We start from the raw sequence: 17,876 nt of genomic DNA on the forward strand, positions 1-17,876 counted from the left end.
TAAGAAAAAGAGGAATTTATTGTATATCATCTATATACACTTTTCAAACTAATCTGAAAAGATTTGCAACAACATGATTTTTGAAATCTTGAAGTATTACTTATGAACAGGATGTCTGATGGTCATATACCCATGGCAACAAACCAAACATGGACAGGAGTGTTTTGACAATTTTGGTTCAACTGACAGCAGTCTCCCTATTTTCTCTCCCGGCTCTCCTTCTCTGATCTGCCCGCTGAACTTCCACCCATGTTAACAGTAGCAGCAACATTTCTGGGGTACACAGCCAACGACACAAACAAAACGGAAGAAAGAAAACAACAGGTAGGAAGAAGACAAGTCTTAAGTTCATCTACCTCAGTGCAGAAGACCCAGTGTTTGAGACAGCATGCAAAATGGATACTAACATGACACATGGATTCTGGATCAAGTGATGACACAACTTACATTAACTAAAGTCCATGTGGACATAACAGTGCAGAGCCCCAACGGTGACAAATGTCAGTGTAATACTTTCATAGTTTTGTCTGCAGACAGACTCGAAGCTGCAGACGACAAAGTAGAATGAAAACATGCAGTTTCACTTCACAGCATGTCAGTCTTTGAAGGTAAAACGTCTCAACTACTTTTTTTTCACATCTAACCGTATGTTCCCTGTGTGTGAACTGTCAGCAGCTGTCTTTATCTCTGAATAAATAGCCATTGGCAGTATCAAAATTCAAGGTTACATGACGCTCCTAAATATTCCAGTGTCAATGAGAAAGAGATGTCACCCCGGAGGACATTATGTAGAAACAGATCTGCATTACTGAGCTCTGAGAAGAACTCAACAAGCAACAATTATACATAAAAAAAAAAAACAGGTTGCAGCAAAATTATCTGGGATCAGTAGTACCACCAAAGTTGCCATGAGAGGAGCAAATTAAAAACAAATTCCAGCAGATGACACACTTATTTCCTGGCACAGTTAGAAACCATGCAGACAGATTAAAACTTCTGAAAGTACCATTCAAGCAAAAAATCACTGTTCAGATGTCACACTGGTGCTTGTGGCATAAAAGGAAAAAAATGCATGTCTTATATACAAATCATATGTACCCATCATCAGTAGTGTCTAATGTCAACGTCAAAAGAAAACACCCATCATGATGTCTTTACACAAAACACAAAAATATAAAAAAACAAAAAACAGTATTTTTCATTGCCATTTCATACGCCTCTTATTTGCTCAGTGTGCACGATGTCACCGCCTGTCAACAACGGGGCTTATGGCTACATCCATAATTTGCGCTCAGTATCTTATTAAAACGAATGCACCAACCCCGTAATCTAACGTCTGAGAGATGATGAAGACTTGGACTGAACAACGTTAAATTTCATATTAGACTCTGGCTTTTTCACATCTCATCTCACAGTGTTCATCAATATGAAATAAAAACTATCGACAAATAAATAAAAGTAAAACCATCCCAAACATTATCCCTGCCACATTTCAAACTAACACCGGGATGAGGAAGCTACAGTTGGGTGCAACTCGTTTCTGTTTTGAAGGATATTCAAGTGAGGGATTGAAAAGCAAAATCTGTCTGTTCATGCTTAATTACCATATGTCTCATTATTTGATTTGTCTAATGAGCTACAGCCTTTACCAGAGGACATATCAGTGTCTTAGAAACATGCTAGTAGTTCAGACACTTTTTACACACGACTAAAAACAGTGCTTCAGCCTCTTTCCCCCTTACACACACACACACACACACACTCTCAGCAACACAATGTGATGTTGCATGGCCAACAGAATATGAATTGTTATTATTCTTAAACTTGCAATCTTCTCGACTCTTCTGGACAAGGTTAGTCCGTCTTGGGACAAATTTTCAGAGAGGTAAAAAAGATCAAACAAAAAAAATCCATCACTGTACAATAGTATTAATTCCTGCCATGGGAAATGAAAACAGAAAAAAGGGTTGAGTGTGATGATATTAACAGTGGTAGTGCTGTAGTGTTGTGGCCCATGGAGAAGGGTAGGTCGAAGGGAACAGGGAGGAGACATGAGGAACAAAGGGAGGTGGCGGGGGGGAGGAGAGTAAAGTCAAGACGGGAAGGGTGACTCTCAGTAGTTTTGGCTAAAAAGGTGAGGTAGGCCTCGTCACAACTTGGAGTGTGGCTTTAAAACTGGCAGGGTTTTCATTTGCAGTTTGTCTTTAGTGTTTGTTTCCTATGGGAGTGTGGTCTGGTTGTGTGTCTCCAGCGCGCCTTTTTTCGCCGCCTGACTGCTCACATCTTGACGTCCTCCTCCACGCTGAGCTGAGAAAGGGTCTTCTTGATGCGCAGGGCCGTCAGTCTGGCTGCTCCATTGGCGTACCAGCACTCCCTCATGATCTTCCCCATCACACGCAGTGACTGCAGGAAAGGGAACATAGGTTAGATTTACAAAAAAAAAGAGTTTTAAGACTCTTACACGGCTAATTTCGGGCCGTCGGTGATCGCCTGTCACCCTAGTTTTTGCGGTGTGTCCGTTGGCTCCAGTTTGCTTAAGCGAATCAGTACATGAGGAACGCAAGCAAATGAGTAAAGTCTTTTTATCTTCAACTCATCTGATCATTCCAATACATTTTCACACCATAGCGTGGTGGTTGGCCGTTGGCTGTAGGTTTGGCAGTGTGTTTGAGTGCAACTTTTTGGCCAAGACCCAGGCGACGTGAGGTGACGCTACTGTCGGCCTTCGTCGCCACTAGTGCTTTGATGTTGGTTTGGTGTGTCTGGGCCTTTTGTCCAAAACATTTGAAACACTGACACTTACTGTCAAAGCTGGCTGATAATGACAACAGTAATTAGAACTCATCCCCAACACTATTTAATCAAATGTAAGTATTCTCTGGAAACAAAACCAATAACGTTTTTTTTTTACCATCATCAGGAAAATTCGGCCTGTGTGAAACATCAATTTTCAATGCTGAGCCCTGCACTATTATGACAGGATATGAGAAAATAGGATGTAGGATATAGGCTAACTTAACACCTGCTTGGACTAACAAAATGATAACTGGAATTAAACAATAAAATTATTTTAACACTCCCCCCACACCCAGTGATTTAGAAATTAGCAGTCCATAATCAAGTACTCAAGTCAGGACGTCCTGTACTGTCCAACTGCCTTTTTACAGTCACTGAATGTATTTTTAGAAAGCCGTCAGCTGTTGGTGTATAGCTTATATAGAGTGTGAAATACCTCGTAGCTCTGCCACCAGTTGGGCACATTGGGCCTCAGTTTCTGGTCACACACCACCTTCCTCATCTCCTCTATGGAGGGGTCAGAGGGTACGAGGTCGTAGTAGGGCAGCTGGTACTCCTCGTGGATACCTGCAGTACACAATGAGGAAGCCTTCTCAAGTCTCTGGTTTCATGTGACCGATTCATTTACATAGAGAACATTTTTGTTCCATCAGCTGCTGTTGTTTGAAGTCTTACCTCCTGCATTGCAGCGACGCGCAATCTCCCAGTACACCAGGCCCAGCGCGTAAATGTCGGCACACTTGAAGGAATCGAAGTGTTTCATGTTGATGGTTTCGTCCAGCACTTCTGGAGCCATATACCTGAAAGAAAAGGCAGCAATGACTGAGTAAACCTTCATCATAGACTTTTCAGTGATCTTATTTAGTCAAATTCAAGGTTCGGGAATTCAAATTTCATTGTTTTGGGATAATAATACATGTCACTGGTAAAAAGGTCTTATTTTTTAATGGCCACTATGTTCCCTTTTGGCTGATCTCTTTAGGGGTTACCGCAGCGGATCATCAGAGATCTGATTTTATTATGATCTGCATGTGATTTTGGCATAGGTTTAATTTTTTAAGGTTTAATCATTTTCCTAAAACGGGACTAGTAGCTGCTACAAAGAATTTACAGCAGCAGGCCAGTGTTGGAAGTTGGACTTATACTACAGAGGCTGTATTCATGTCAGACAGCTCAACAGTGTGGCTCATTAATATGTTTTTCATAGTTTTTGGACACCATGGAGGTCTGTGGCACACAGGAATAAGCTGTGTACTCGTTGGTAGGATAAAACTATTTATTCACCGTTGCTTTTGTAGACGATAAGAAAAATACAGAATGTAGGCAGACAGTGCTTTTGAAGATCCTTAATGTATGTCTCCATTTGCGTGCTTTTGAGTGAATAAGTATGGAAACATTTACCTCTTAGTGCCCACGCGCTGGTTCGGTGCTATATCGATTGTGTCTGTGATGGACTCGTGGCGGACTGCCAGGCCGAGGTCAGCTATGGCACACATGCCGTTCTTCTTAACCAGGATATTTTTAGACTTGAGGTCACGGTGAGCAATGCCCGGCTTACCTGCGGGATAACAGACAACACATCATTACATTTGCATCAAGAGCTCAGCAGAAATAGCAGATGCTATGCTGAATGTAAATAACTACTGTGTGCACGGTCATGTCTCTGCTGTGCTCATTTGTTTATTAATTGCATTCATTGCGTGCTGCGCTTTAATGTCTCTCACCCTGAGTGCCGAGGATCTCCATGTGTAGATGTGCCAGGCCGCTGGCAGCTGACAGCGCCAGTTTGATCATGCCCTCGATGGTGACAGAGTAGCGGTTCAGGTAGTCAAAAAGAGAGCCGTGCTCATGATAGTCTGACACCAGCCACAGCTGAGTCCATGTACCATTGTCTGAAAGAGAGCAAAAATACAGTCAGAGAACATTCAATTAACATGTAGCAATATTAAATTTAACAAAGATAGTGGATCATTTGCTTAAATTAAACTGGGCAGTGTACCTCCTTTTCATTTTGCTTTGAAAGGATCTTACTGCTACTCTCTTGTAATGTAGGTAAAACACATAAACAATGCTACTTTAATTGTATGTATATTTGGATAAATGCCGCTTGAAATGTTCACGTGAATGGTCCAAGCCTCCGGGCGGCCACGATCTTCTTCACCTTTATTGTCTGCTGCGATGAATCCCAGGATGTTTTCGTGGCGCAGCATGATTGTCTGGTAGATTTCAGCCTCTCTGAACCAGGAGCGCTCCTCTCTGGATGAGAAGATCTTCACCGCCACATCTCCTCCCCTCCACTTCCCTCTCCACACCTCACCAAAACGACCCTTTCCGATTATCTCCTGCAGCACGATGGTCCTGGCCACCGTCCGCTGCACAAACAGGGGCAGACCTGCAGGGGGCAGCAGAGAAACAAACAAAACATTAGGCACTATTCCTTTTTCAGACTTTTTCCAAAACCAAACACATTTTATTTCATTTCATCAGTATGTCACATCAGGGGGGCGGCTTGTACTGACCAGAGCCTGATCCGGAGGTGGACATGTCATAGATGAGGTCCTGCAGGGTCTTGTCCTTTGCCAAGTACAGATGGTCACAGGATGGGTCCTCCACCTCCAGCCTCTGCCTGTGGCTATAGGCCCTCTGGTGATACTGGAACAGGAACACGCCGACCATCAGCAGCACGCAGAGAAGGAACACCGGCCCTGCGATGACCGCCACCAGCTCCACCGGCCCCCAGGAGTTCCCGGAGCCGGACCAGTCCCCCTCCTTTGTTGGGACTAGAAAGAGACGGAAAAGCAGAGATGGTTACTTTAAATTGAAACAGTGCCACTGTGGAACTGAAAGAGCTCTGATGTTTGATGACAAAGCCTCACCAGGGACTTCAATACTGTTGCAAAAATCTAAATAGCAGCAATGTGTGTTGAGCAGGCCTTCTGCGCTCAGACAGTAGAAAGGTTGTCCAGGGGGGACCAGGCTGTCCTTGTTGATACAGATGCGTACATGTTGCTCCTTCCCCTGGATGTAGTACGTGGAGGCCATGCAGGCGCCATCTGTTTCGCACTCAAAGCCGGTCTTGTCACAGTTTGTGCAGTTACAACGTAAAGCTGCGGGAAAGAAACAGAGAGTTAAGTAAACATCAATTTATCAGATCGAGCCACGAGGTTAAAAAAAAAGCCTCCATTTAACTTCCCCATTATGTCCAGCAGGGGGCAATCTGACCCCACAGTTTCAACACAGGATTAATGTAGTGTCCCATTCAGTTGTAGGCATTTCGTGACATGCAGACACAGAGCTCGGAGTTGAGCCGCAGCAGCCAGACGGCCCTGGTGGCCCTGAAATCAGACCCTTCACTGCAGATGAACCCAAACACGCAGGGTGGAGACAGACCTGCCCAGTGGGACAGACAAAGTGAAACCCAACAAGAGAAGAAGGCTCCTGCCAAATCCCCAATGCAGCATTCTGCTCCATTCCTCTCCTCTGTCTCGCTCACACCGACACAGCGAGCTGCCACTGTTTAAGCTAATGAGACAGGAGTTTTATTGAACACAGCGCACTCCTGCGCGGGGACCTATTAAAGCCGACACAATGGAACTCCTGCCGCCGCCATAATAAAACTACGGTGGTCCATCTACACACTCGAATGAGGTCAGTGCCAGGAAGTCCGCACAAATCTGCCACATCTAAAACAGAACCAGAGTTGGTTGGGCAATGCAGAGGGCGAGAAACTGCAAACTGATTAGATTTCGAGTGAAATGTGATTTTGAGTCATAGCACACATGCTTCCCATTTAGAGTAAGGTCAGCACAACAGGCTTCTTTCAAGGTTTTCTATGACCAAATAAGAGTGCAAAGCAGGACCTGGCAAGGCTAGATGATTGTGGGACTAGTTTTTCACGTGGGAAAAACACAGGGAAGCAGCTGAACCTCTGTCATGATGAACTGTCTGACTGACAACAGGGCCCTGAGTGAGGCGTGACAGACCAAGAGCTAATTCTTGGTCCGAAAACAAAGGCTAGACCACTCAAGACTTGTCGCTGAGGACTTGGCGAAGACAAGACTGTCGTACCAACAACACAGGAGGAGACACAAAAGCAGAGAGGAATTTAAATCCTTCTTCTGTGGTTGGACCGCTGACAATATCTGGACCAGAGAAAAGAAAAGATTTTAAGAATGGCAAGCTTCCACTAATCCTCTGTGTCTTATCCTGAGGGTTTCTTTGACCAGATGAGCTCACTGATCTCCCCTGTTTGGGTCTCTATCAAAAGGTGTCAGCACATTCTTGAACCAACTGAGTTGACACACGATTACGCTTTTGTTCAGTTCAGTTTTTTGTTTTTTTTAAATACTCCAAATGACTGATGCACCGATTGCGCCATCAGCATGTAACACCCCAGTGGCCAAAACCACAAACCCGGAGTCATAGGAGTGGTTTCCAGGTTGCGATCTGTGTGGGAGCATTTTTCACATGTAGCGTGTTTGCTGATGTGTCTATGCTTGTCCACTGAGTGGTAACTGGAAATGTGGAACACTTGTTTCGGTAATATTTCTCATCTGTTTAGTGTTTGCGTGTCTTGCTCTCCGGGAGGTGAGCGGGAAAGTGGCAGGAACTCTTAGCGGAGGCTGTCCGAATTCACCACAGTTCGCATGCAGATGGAATTTCCTGCAGATTACACGGAGGTGAAGCCGGCTGGGCCTGATAAAGAGAGAAAAACAAGCTGTGTGTGTGCCACATCGCGCTAATCTGCAGCATTAAGGGAGCAAATAGTTTGGCCAAATAAAACAGATGACAGGAGTAACAGCTGTAGGTTTGAAAGCTGGATGACGCTCGATATCCATCATCAAATTCAGACAACTTGAATCCATGCTTTTAGGCCACACTTTTGTTGGCAGACCTGATGTTTACTGGTTCTCAGTGAAATAAATCAATCAGCTAGTGAGTCCAGACAGAAGCCATTTTGAGCTGTCTATCCACAAAGTAAGAGTGATATTTAAAAAAAGAAAAACACATCTCACTCACGTTACATCCACTGCTGTAAACTAGATTTAATGTGCTTCATAAGAATCAAACAGAAGGCTGTAAAACACTTCTTACGACACACACATTGCACCAATATAAAAGCATCAAATTAACAACAGCGATCTGATAAGAACACCATGATCTGAAATGAACAGGCGCAATCCATCATGTAGACTCCGTGTGTGGTAAGACAGATGGTACACAGACTTACAGGCAGAAGCTCGGAAAGGAAACCAAACATGGCTGAAAACACACACATTACATTCCCTTCTCGAGTCTGCACATCGATGGTTTGTGGTCTACCAAGAGTTTGGTTTGTGGCAAGTCTTCCCTTTCGTTAAAGGCTACCTCGTGAATATGTAGTCTGCTTCCGCACAAATAGGCATCAACACTATGGGTGGCCAATATGACAGACTGTCATTATATATATATATTGATAGAGATGGAAACCATTTATAGATAAAATAACCTGATCCGGTTACCTAAATAACTTACAAATTAAGGTCATTCATCATGTTGAAGCAAAAATCCATTACTGCCACAAAACAGTCCTGCTCATTGAATTGTAACGTTGCCCATTACAACCTAATAAAACCAGAAGATATATATATATATATATATATATATATATATATATATTATATCACCCCAGCCCTTAACAACATTTTTGGGATGCACCGATACCTGATGGGAGTTCGGGCCGATACTGACTCAAATAGCTGGATCGGATATCGGTGACAATACGGCTGATATATTTAAGTTCAATTTTATGTTTATATACTGTATACATTATACTGTATGCTGGAATTTTAATTCCTGTTTAAATTTTGACCAATTTGTTACTGTTTTAAAACAGTTTACACCTGAATTGTAATTCCTGTTAATTTTGAAGATTTCTTTTGCCAAGTTGTTGGTGTACGATTTATAATAATAACAATTCACAAAGTTTCTATTATGTTATCTATGTGTTTGTTACATTTTGTTTTTTGTAAAACTGTTGTTGCCTTACACACAAAAGAATGATCCCAGTCACTTCCACACAGTGAGGCATACAGCTTATTCATTAAACACTGGTGTCGGATCGGTACTCTGTATCGGCTGATACCCAAAGCCCAGGTATCGCTACCGGTATCGAGACAGAAAAAGTCCGATCGGTGCATCCCTGCAACATTTCATGAAAGACGGCACTGTGAAACCAAGACCACAAAAATAAAAAGTTAAATTCAAAATGAATTTCATGCAAGACAGGGCACCGGTACATAACTAATTTGAACAATGTCTAAGAGAGAACTCCTGGCCCCCTGGCATTTACCAAAATGCTGTGTTGTTTGCACAGCACTCTGCATATCTCACTGGATTCAGAGCAGAAGTGTTACAAAGCTACACTTGAAGGAAAAATATCAAGCCTAGAGACACATGGATCTGAGTGGAGGCCGGGTGTATGCGTTTTTTTTGAGTGAACTCTGCTCTTGTATCCACATAATTGGTGGTCTTTACACTGGTCCTTTGTGTGGAGATTAAGACGACATGAGGAGGGATTGGACTGGCCCTGCATGAACAAAGAGCAGAGTGGAGTGGGGGAGCGAAATTCTGCGTGGAGCAGCGAGGGGGGATGGGTGGCGCATTGGCGCACAGGGGACAGACCAGGGTTAACAGTAACAACCCCGATGTTTGGGGGCTGCCCCGGGGCCAGACAGGATGGGGGCTGGTCCCAAGTTGGTCGGGACAATATGTGCAGGAGGGGGCATAGGGGGTAGCGAGCGGGACTTACAGGGGCCCCCCAGCTGCGGTCAGGGTCTGCCCAAGTGACCAGCTGCGACCGTCATTAAAACCCAGTCTAGACATTGACTTGCGGGAGGGGGTAAATAACAGGAAAAGAGAACAGTGGAGGAAAAAGGGGAGAACACGGCGCAAAGAGTGACTCGTTTGAGCTGCTAGTGTGTGAAGTTCCTATCATTCCGTTCATGTTGAGACAGGAAATGGCAGAGAGCGAGGAAGAGATTAATAAAACATTGTTGCCAAAACCAGCATCGCCTTAACTTGGACCCAACTAAAAACCACAGCGTAGTCCCACTCCAAACACTTTTACACCTTAACCTTGATGATCGTGTTTTGTGTGTATGGGAGTGTATACATGTGTTGTTCAGACCTACTCATGCAGAGCGACCCAGTCAAAACAGGAGGTGAACTTTCTAGTATAGTAAGATGATAAAGTCTGTGGAAAATACGCGTGCTCGCCGCAGGGTTACACAAACACAGTTTCTGGGAGCTAAGCGGTCCAGACAGAGACGGTCGGGTTCGTGCGTGTGTGTGTGTGTGTACAGGGAGCAGAGCACCATTACCAAAATGCACTGGCTGAAATTAGATCCATACAGATACCAGACTGAGAGCTGATCAAGACAAGCAGACGCCACCAGACAGTGTGAGTGCAAACACACACACACACACGGGTGCACACACACGCACACCACAACTGTGTCCTAATCAATGCTAGGGGATGGAGGAAAGTCATTACCTTTGTCTGCATCTCAGGGTCAGATTACTGATCTGATTTTAAAGTGAAGTCTCTGGGGCTGAGGCTGCGTCTACTATCTCTACCAACCACCAGCCTCTAGGCTACTTCCCATCCTGTCTGTCTGTCTGTCTGGATGACTTCAAAAGGCACACAAGTGTGAGCACAGGCTCACTTTAGATTTCAAGCTGCTACTCAAATTCCCAAACTGCTCAATGTTGCCTCTACTATAATGCCCCAGTATGTTGCAGTACTTTGAGCCAATGCATCTGCCATGTGATTTGAGATTAAAAACTCTTCTGAGTATTAGCAGAACAGAGAATTAACAATTTTTCTCTTTCTACAACTGTTGACAAAGTTGTATTCTGGCCACAGTTACAGCTGGGTATCAAACCTCAACATGGTTTTGGTTCAGACCAAAAGAACCTGAAGTACATTAAGACGACATCACATATTGTAACTCTTTAACCAAATTTCTATTTATGCAAATTATTGTATATTTGCTTGTGTCTAGACAACCTTCGACAGTTGAGAGCTTTGGCTTCTATGTTAAATGAAAACAGTTTATAGAAATACTTCTATTTTTTTATCATAAGGTATTGGAGATATAAAGTATAATTTAGTATCAGTGCTGAAACTCGGATTGAATCGAATTGGAAACATTTCAAACAATACCCAGCTAGTGTAGGATAAGTCCATATTGTAAGCTACTGTCTTTTACTAAAATCACAATTTATTACATTATGTACATTATTGTGCCACATTCTGTTTCGCAATGACGCTCTCGTTTTGTCTTCCGTCTTTCACCCCGCTCGACAGGTATGGCACAGCCGCTCGGTGTGGGGGGGATCCCCTTATGGAACTGTCCCTAGCGCTGGCTCTGTGGTGGTGCGTCGCGACTAGCTCTAGGTCGGCTTGGAAAGGCTCGGGGTGAAGGTGGCGCTTTACAGCACCCCTCGCCCGGACCTTGCCGCATAGTGCTCGCTGTGCACTCTCTCCCTGCAGGGAGGGACCGGGTTCCCTGCTCCCGGCGGACTGTCCTCAGTACCCATCTGGAAACACGGACCCCGTCCTCGTTTACCATGCTTTGAGGGTGTGACTTGTTTTGCCGTGTCATCACCATTCATATCTATACAACCAATGTGTTTATGATTAAATTGTTAACTAGAGTACAGAGTTCTTCATAGATCTAGCCTCTTAATTTAGCTCTCAACGTGCACCAGATTGATGCATTTAACTTTAAAATGTAGGCTACAAATTTCTAAATGCATGATGTTTCCCAAGTCAATTAGTAATTGTGTTAAATAATAGTGATATTGTCTAAATAACCAACAGAACCAAATAGAATAAAAATATTTTCCCAAAAGACAACTGAAAAGAGATCAGGAATACCATTTTAAAACAAAAAAAGTATTTTATATAACATAGCATACATGGAAAAATGGTTCATCTGCTGTTATTTTGTATACAATACTTAATCAGATAATGTTCTGACACCAAAACAACTTTTTCTGGTTATCATCATCAAATAAGCCCGGCCATAACACTGTGTTGATGTAGGAAATACACAGGGACAGTCACAAAGACTTCTGTAACGTTAATATGGAAATAACAGCTACTAATAAAATTACATTTACTACTCCAAAAAAATGAACTTTACATATTGGAGTCTAATGCAAATTTGATAGCTTAACTGCCAAATGAAACACACTCAGGTTCTGTTTGAACCAACGTCAACACAGAGGCCCGAATAAAGGCGAGAAATAGGTTTAAAATTGTACTTCAAGCTCTAATTAGATAATATACACGCACTATATTCCCCAAGCAAAATACTTCTTCCCACTGCCCTTCCCTGGATCACAGCAATCAGTAACCTGCACACCTTCAAACAGAAAATTACGAGGCAGAGCAGGCCTAATCTTCATTCCAAGAACAGCCAAAAAAACAAATCAAACACCTCTACAAAGAGACATGTAATGGAGGACGGGTGTCGGGTTCAGCCCTATAGACATGAACTCACATAGCTACCGGGTCTGTCTGGGTGTACTGTGACAATAACAGCTCTCCAAGTACATTCAATGTATGGCACAAAAAGCAGAGGTCATCTTACCACCGACACACACACACCACAAAAACCCTTTAAGACAAAGACAGTAAATTAACAGCACGGAGGAGGAGTGGGCAACCGAAGGGGAAATTGCCGGTTCTGCGGTGGTAGTAATCCCTTGTGGTCCAACATCAGTAATAGCGGAGCTGGGTCAGTCAGAGGCTACACTGTCTGCTGTAGCAATTAGGGCCATGTGCCTCCGGGCCAACGGAGGTCATTAACAACACTGGTCATTATGGAGGGAAAACTAGACCACCCCGGACCTGACATGACCCTGACTGGCTCAGTGCCACATTACAGAAAGTGTTGGTAAACAGAGATTTAAAAAAAAAGGAGGAGGCGTCTTTTTATACAGAGGATGACGTGCAACTTTATTTAATCAAACATCTGTCTATCTAGAACAGGCCTCGACAACTGCTACACATAGGGGGAAAAAAACAAAACAACTTTCTCCTTCTCAAGCAGAAATATCACCACCCCCCCTCCCCTGTCCAAACTATCTGCTCTTTACAGACGCACACCGTTGAACCTAATAAGTTTCAACCTTTCTCCGTGCATTCCCTCGGCTCTGCTGATCTAATGGGCAGGTGTACACATGTTACGATCTGACTAGCTCACGCTTCCTCCACCTGAACTCATTCACATCCAATTTGACACTAAACAGCACCTGTAGCAGAGTATAGCTCTGCAGAGGCGGTTCCCTGAACAAGTTTGAAAGTAGGGACTTTTTCTGTTTCCAATCGCCCTGACTTTGATTTCACACACCGAGGCACATCAGGGAATGACAAGTCTCTGGCATAGTCTTGATAGTCTGTGGAAGGGAGGGCTACTAAAAAGTGAGTGCAGAGTTCAAGAGATAGCAGGAGCTCATCTAACCAAAAGGAGAAAAACCAGCCCATGCTAAAGCTTGATTCAGCACCCTATGGTGACAGGGAGTAAGTGAAAGCAGAAGTGGGACCACAGATAACAAAGTACAGATTAAGTTCTGATAAAGCACCAGGCCTTTTATACGACAGAGATAGAGAATAGGGAGGGCGGGAGTAAAGGAGACAGAGAGGGACGCGCCCTACCTCACGGCAGTGTGGTTGACACTGCCCATATCACATTGCTATTGTGTTCAATGCACCCAGGCAGACTGCGTCACACAGGCATGTAATGCCCATAACACTAGTGACTCCTCCTAATCATTATGAAGTCAACAACACGTGACAGAGTCATCAAACCTGTGAGTAAAGCATATTCTCACAGAAACATACTACACTCACCACAGGCCTGGAATCCGCTCTAGCGCAGCTACTTTCAGGTTTGGCTGGTTTCAGTCCCTGCATGGTGTAATCCATTATATGGTGTGAAATCATGGCTCCAGACAGACTTGTGGGCCCCTTAAACGGCAGGCCCAGCCAGCTGGACAAACCCATCATCATCACCCCCTGTCTGCTCAGTCCAAACACCCCCACCCCCATTCTCCCCTCACACATCACTGTTAATATTGGAGTAACCCAGTCAAACACTGACCACTCAGGTGTGAGTTTTTCTAGCACGCCTTAAATGAACTGTGTGGTCCTGCATCCTTATCTAAACTAAGCGGGGGAAGGAATATTTCTATGATTGCAATGATGACTCAGGTGTTTAAAGCATAACATGCACTTGTTTTTTATTATTATTTAGTTTATCTGCTGAGTGACAAGTTGCAACACGGGGAGTACGACTGGAGGTTTGCGTAACCCATAACATGCTAAATGAACATCTGTGAAATGAGATCCTGATGTAAAAGTGTGGTGTTTGGAGTAGGGATGTCACGAGAACCGATACTCGGTACCAAAATTCTAAAAATGTGACGGTACTCGTTTTCTTCGGTACCGAACGATGCCTGTAATGGTCATTTGGTACCGGAGCGGAGGTACTAGAGATGCGATTCTTCCGGATCTAATGGCGGCAGAAGAACGCCGTAACAGCACTTAAAAAAACAATAACATGAGACGTGAAAGATGGGAGCTGCTGCAGCGCTACCTCCGCCTCAACTCGTTGAGAAAACAAATAGCAAGAGTCGGGTTTGGAAGTACTTTGCGTTCGAGGCAGATTTACAAGGAGTAATAATAGATTCGCAAAAAAACGTATGCGGTGCAGTAACGGTGCCGTCGTACTTTTCTTTCCAAAGGACGAAAAACTTCCAATTTAGCAAAGCTCCTCAAAGACAGACATCCTGACAATAGTGTTTGTTTTAAATACTTGAAGGCTTCATGCCACTGTTCTGTTTTGCAATGTTAATAGACGTTTCTTTTTATTTATTACTTAAAGGCTACATGCTTCTGTTTTTTGTAATGCTCAAATGTTTTAATAAAGGAGTGCGTGTTGAATTACATGGGATTTATTGTTTTTTTTACCATGGTATCGAATTGGTATTGAGAACCGTGTAAATTCACTGGTATTGGTATCGACTACTAGATTTCTGGTGCTGTGACATCCCTAGTTTGGAGTCAAAAATGAGTACAATATAGGCGGTGGAGCTGGGTATCAGCTGCCCCCAGCAGACGGGGGAGGATTCAGACTGAAGCAGCCCCATAACTGGCGCCTCAAAAGGGACCCCACTTGCCACATTTCCATCACAATGAACCCAGACTTCAACTCTGACTTCTGTCTGGGATGGCTGAATTGCACGGCTGTTGTCACCCTATGCCAGCATTCACTTTCTGCTGGAGGCCACTAAGCAGCCTTTTCACTCCCTTTAACAAATGGACACCAATGGAGGAGCTTGTCAGTGTTTACTCTCCAAAAAACACATTTCATGCACAAAGTAGGTTAGGCCTTCATTCATGCGATTCCTTTTCTGCTCTTATCCAGTGGCACACAGCATGTGACGAGAATGTAACCGACCACATAGCACATGTTTTAACCAGCCTGCTATCATAACAGAGTAAAGCCCCAATAAGTGATAAGCACAATCCAGCTGCTTAAGAATACATTACTTAATGTTCGATAGTCCAGTGTTGGGTCATGTATGATTTTTCTTTTGTTCCTTTTCCCTGATGATGGGCCTTTAAAGCGAAATGGTTGTGGAAGAATGTGCATGAATGTGAAATTTATATATGTTTGGAAAAATTGTAATGTTATTAGTGTAACACAAATATGATGTTGTATTTAGTATGTTCAGGAAAACTGAACTTTCTTTCAGTTTATGAGATAAATATTCATCAAATACGTGTGTTTATATATAAATATATGTTCTTGCCTTCTTCTTTATCATCATCGTTTAGCAACTTCTTTAAATCTAATTCTCAAATTCATTCACATTAATACTAGACAGGTTAATCATCTTCACCAAAATACACCTTATCAAGAGCACGTTATCCTTTGAGCATTTGAAAAGGAAATTATCATCACATTTAATTCATGTCTAATTATCTTTTATATATGTGCAAATAAATAAATAAATAATAAAGTATGTATGTGATAAATGTAATGTACTTGATTTCGGACCCCAGGGAGACTAGCTGGTGCCATTGGTATCAGCTAATCCTTTTTAAATAAATAAATAAATGAATAAACAAGAGATTTGTTTTGTAAATATGTCAACAGTAGACTTGTGGGTTATTTATTTGTGCACCTATATAAGACATAATAAAATGATTTTCATTGTGTGACTTACAAACAAAGCACAATTATCAGCAATATCCAACTTTGGGGCCTTAAAGCTAAATGGTTGTGGAAGAATGTGAAATTTATATATGTTTGGGAAAATTTGAATATTATTAGTGTAACACAAATATGATGTTGTATATATAGTATTTATGTGATAAATAAATAAATAAAATAATAATAAAATAATTAAATGTAATACTAATAAAATAAAATAATAAATACATTAAATAAATAAACAAGAGATTTGTTTTGTAAATATGTTAGCATAACAGCAACAGATAATTCAATAGTAGGACTATGGGTTAATATTAGTGCACCTATATAAGACATAATAAAATGATTTTAATCCAATCATGTGGCTCACAAATGAAGCACAATTATCATGAATATTCAACTTTAAACACAGTTCATTATCCAGTGAGCTAGCCAACGTTAGCTGGCAGCCCTCGACACTAACAGCACCACCATGTTGTTGTTGTTGTGGTTTTTAGCTACTTGCTCCACACTGTCGGGGGGGTTTTAATCAGTCGATAGAAATCACAAACAAACAATAAACAGCATGTCTTTTTTGTTCAAGCAAAACCGTGGTTTTAAAGCTCGGCTGCGAGCTAGGATATTAGCCAAATCCCCGACCCACAGAGCGCCATCATGACGATGAGCGACAACAGGCGATGCCCAGTCCAGGAAAACACATCCGAGACAAAAGAGCCGGAGAGGTGCTCCACATGAAACTTACCATTACCGACCGACACCGAGCCGAGCAGGGCCAGCAGCGTTACAGCGATCTCCTTTACAGACATTTCTTCAACATTCCCATCTCTCCACGAGGAAAATGCGTCCCGAAGAGTGTCGTTATATCAACACGACCAGCAGACCTGAAACACAAACCACAGTCCCGACCGCACACACCACACCGCCAAATACACTAGCCAGCCAGCACAGCCAGCCAGCCAGCCAGCCTGGCGAGTGACGCGTTTAAAGGGGTGTGAGTGTGTGCGTGTTTAAAGGGGAGGACACTGCCTTGCTGCATGGACCCATCTACCCTTTCTGCCTCTGAGGTCACAGCTCTGTGTTGGGAATTAAAAAATGTTGTAAATTACAATCTTACAGTCTTACTTTATCTAAAGACAGCAAAATAAGTGATTTTTAAAAAATATATTTAATGATTTTATACATTTAACATACAACACAGAACCTTCCCCCCAAATTGAATATATAACATATAACACTTTTTACTTACTGTTTTGCACTATGGAACTGTGATGCTGGAAACTTTAATTTATATTTTAATTATTAATATAATCAATATAATTTTATATGTTTTTATGAATATCTATCTATCTATCTATCTATCTATCTATCTATCTATCTATCTATCTATCTATCTATCTATCTATCTGTCTATCATATGGCAGTTAAAACAATATAACTGTATAAATACATATATAATAAATAATATATAAATATTATTGTTTTTATAAAACAATAATACAATTATTTTAAACAATCTTAATTGAAAGTAAATAGCTAAACATGAAGTTAAAAGGATATATATTTGCAATGAAAATATTGATGTAATGAAGTAAATAAATAAAATATTTAAAAATAATAGGCACCGAGGTCACGGCTCTGTGTTGTAAATAAAAAATGTTGAGTAAATTACAATCTTGCAGTCTCACTTTATCTAAAGACAGCAAAATAAGTGATTTTTTAAAACATATTTATTGATTTTATACATTTAACACACTGCACATACAACACAGAACCTTCCCCCCAAATTGAACATATAACATATAACACTTT

The 17,876-nt window shown here is 42.2% G+C and overlaps 1 protein-coding gene across 1 annotated transcript; it reads right to left on the reverse strand.

Moving 5' to 3' along the window:
• acvr1ba (activin A receptor type 1Ba) lies at positions 1-17,047 on the reverse strand. The gene is made up of 9 exons (XM_074644374.1): positions 16,810-17,047; positions 5,673-5,903; positions 5,316-5,576; positions 4,958-5,188; positions 4,521-4,688; positions 4,198-4,354; positions 3,472-3,596; positions 3,233-3,363; positions 1-2,403 (listed from the first exon to the last, which is right to left on the reverse strand). The coding sequence occupies exons 1-9, from the start codon at positions 16,871-16,873 to the stop codon at positions 2,278-2,280; spliced, it is 1,494 nt and encodes a 497-aa protein (XP_074500475.1). The 5' UTR covers positions 16,874-17,047; the 3' UTR covers positions 1-2,277.
• Positions 17,048-17,876: the final 829 nt, after the last annotated feature.

The sequence above is a fragment of the Sebastes fasciatus genome, chromosome 8, assembly GCF_043250625.1.
Source record: "Sebastes fasciatus isolate fSebFas1 chromosome 8, fSebFas1.pri, whole genome shotgun sequence".
Classification (NCBI taxonomy): Eukaryota; Metazoa; Chordata; class Actinopteri; order Perciformes; family Sebastidae; genus Sebastes; species Sebastes fasciatus.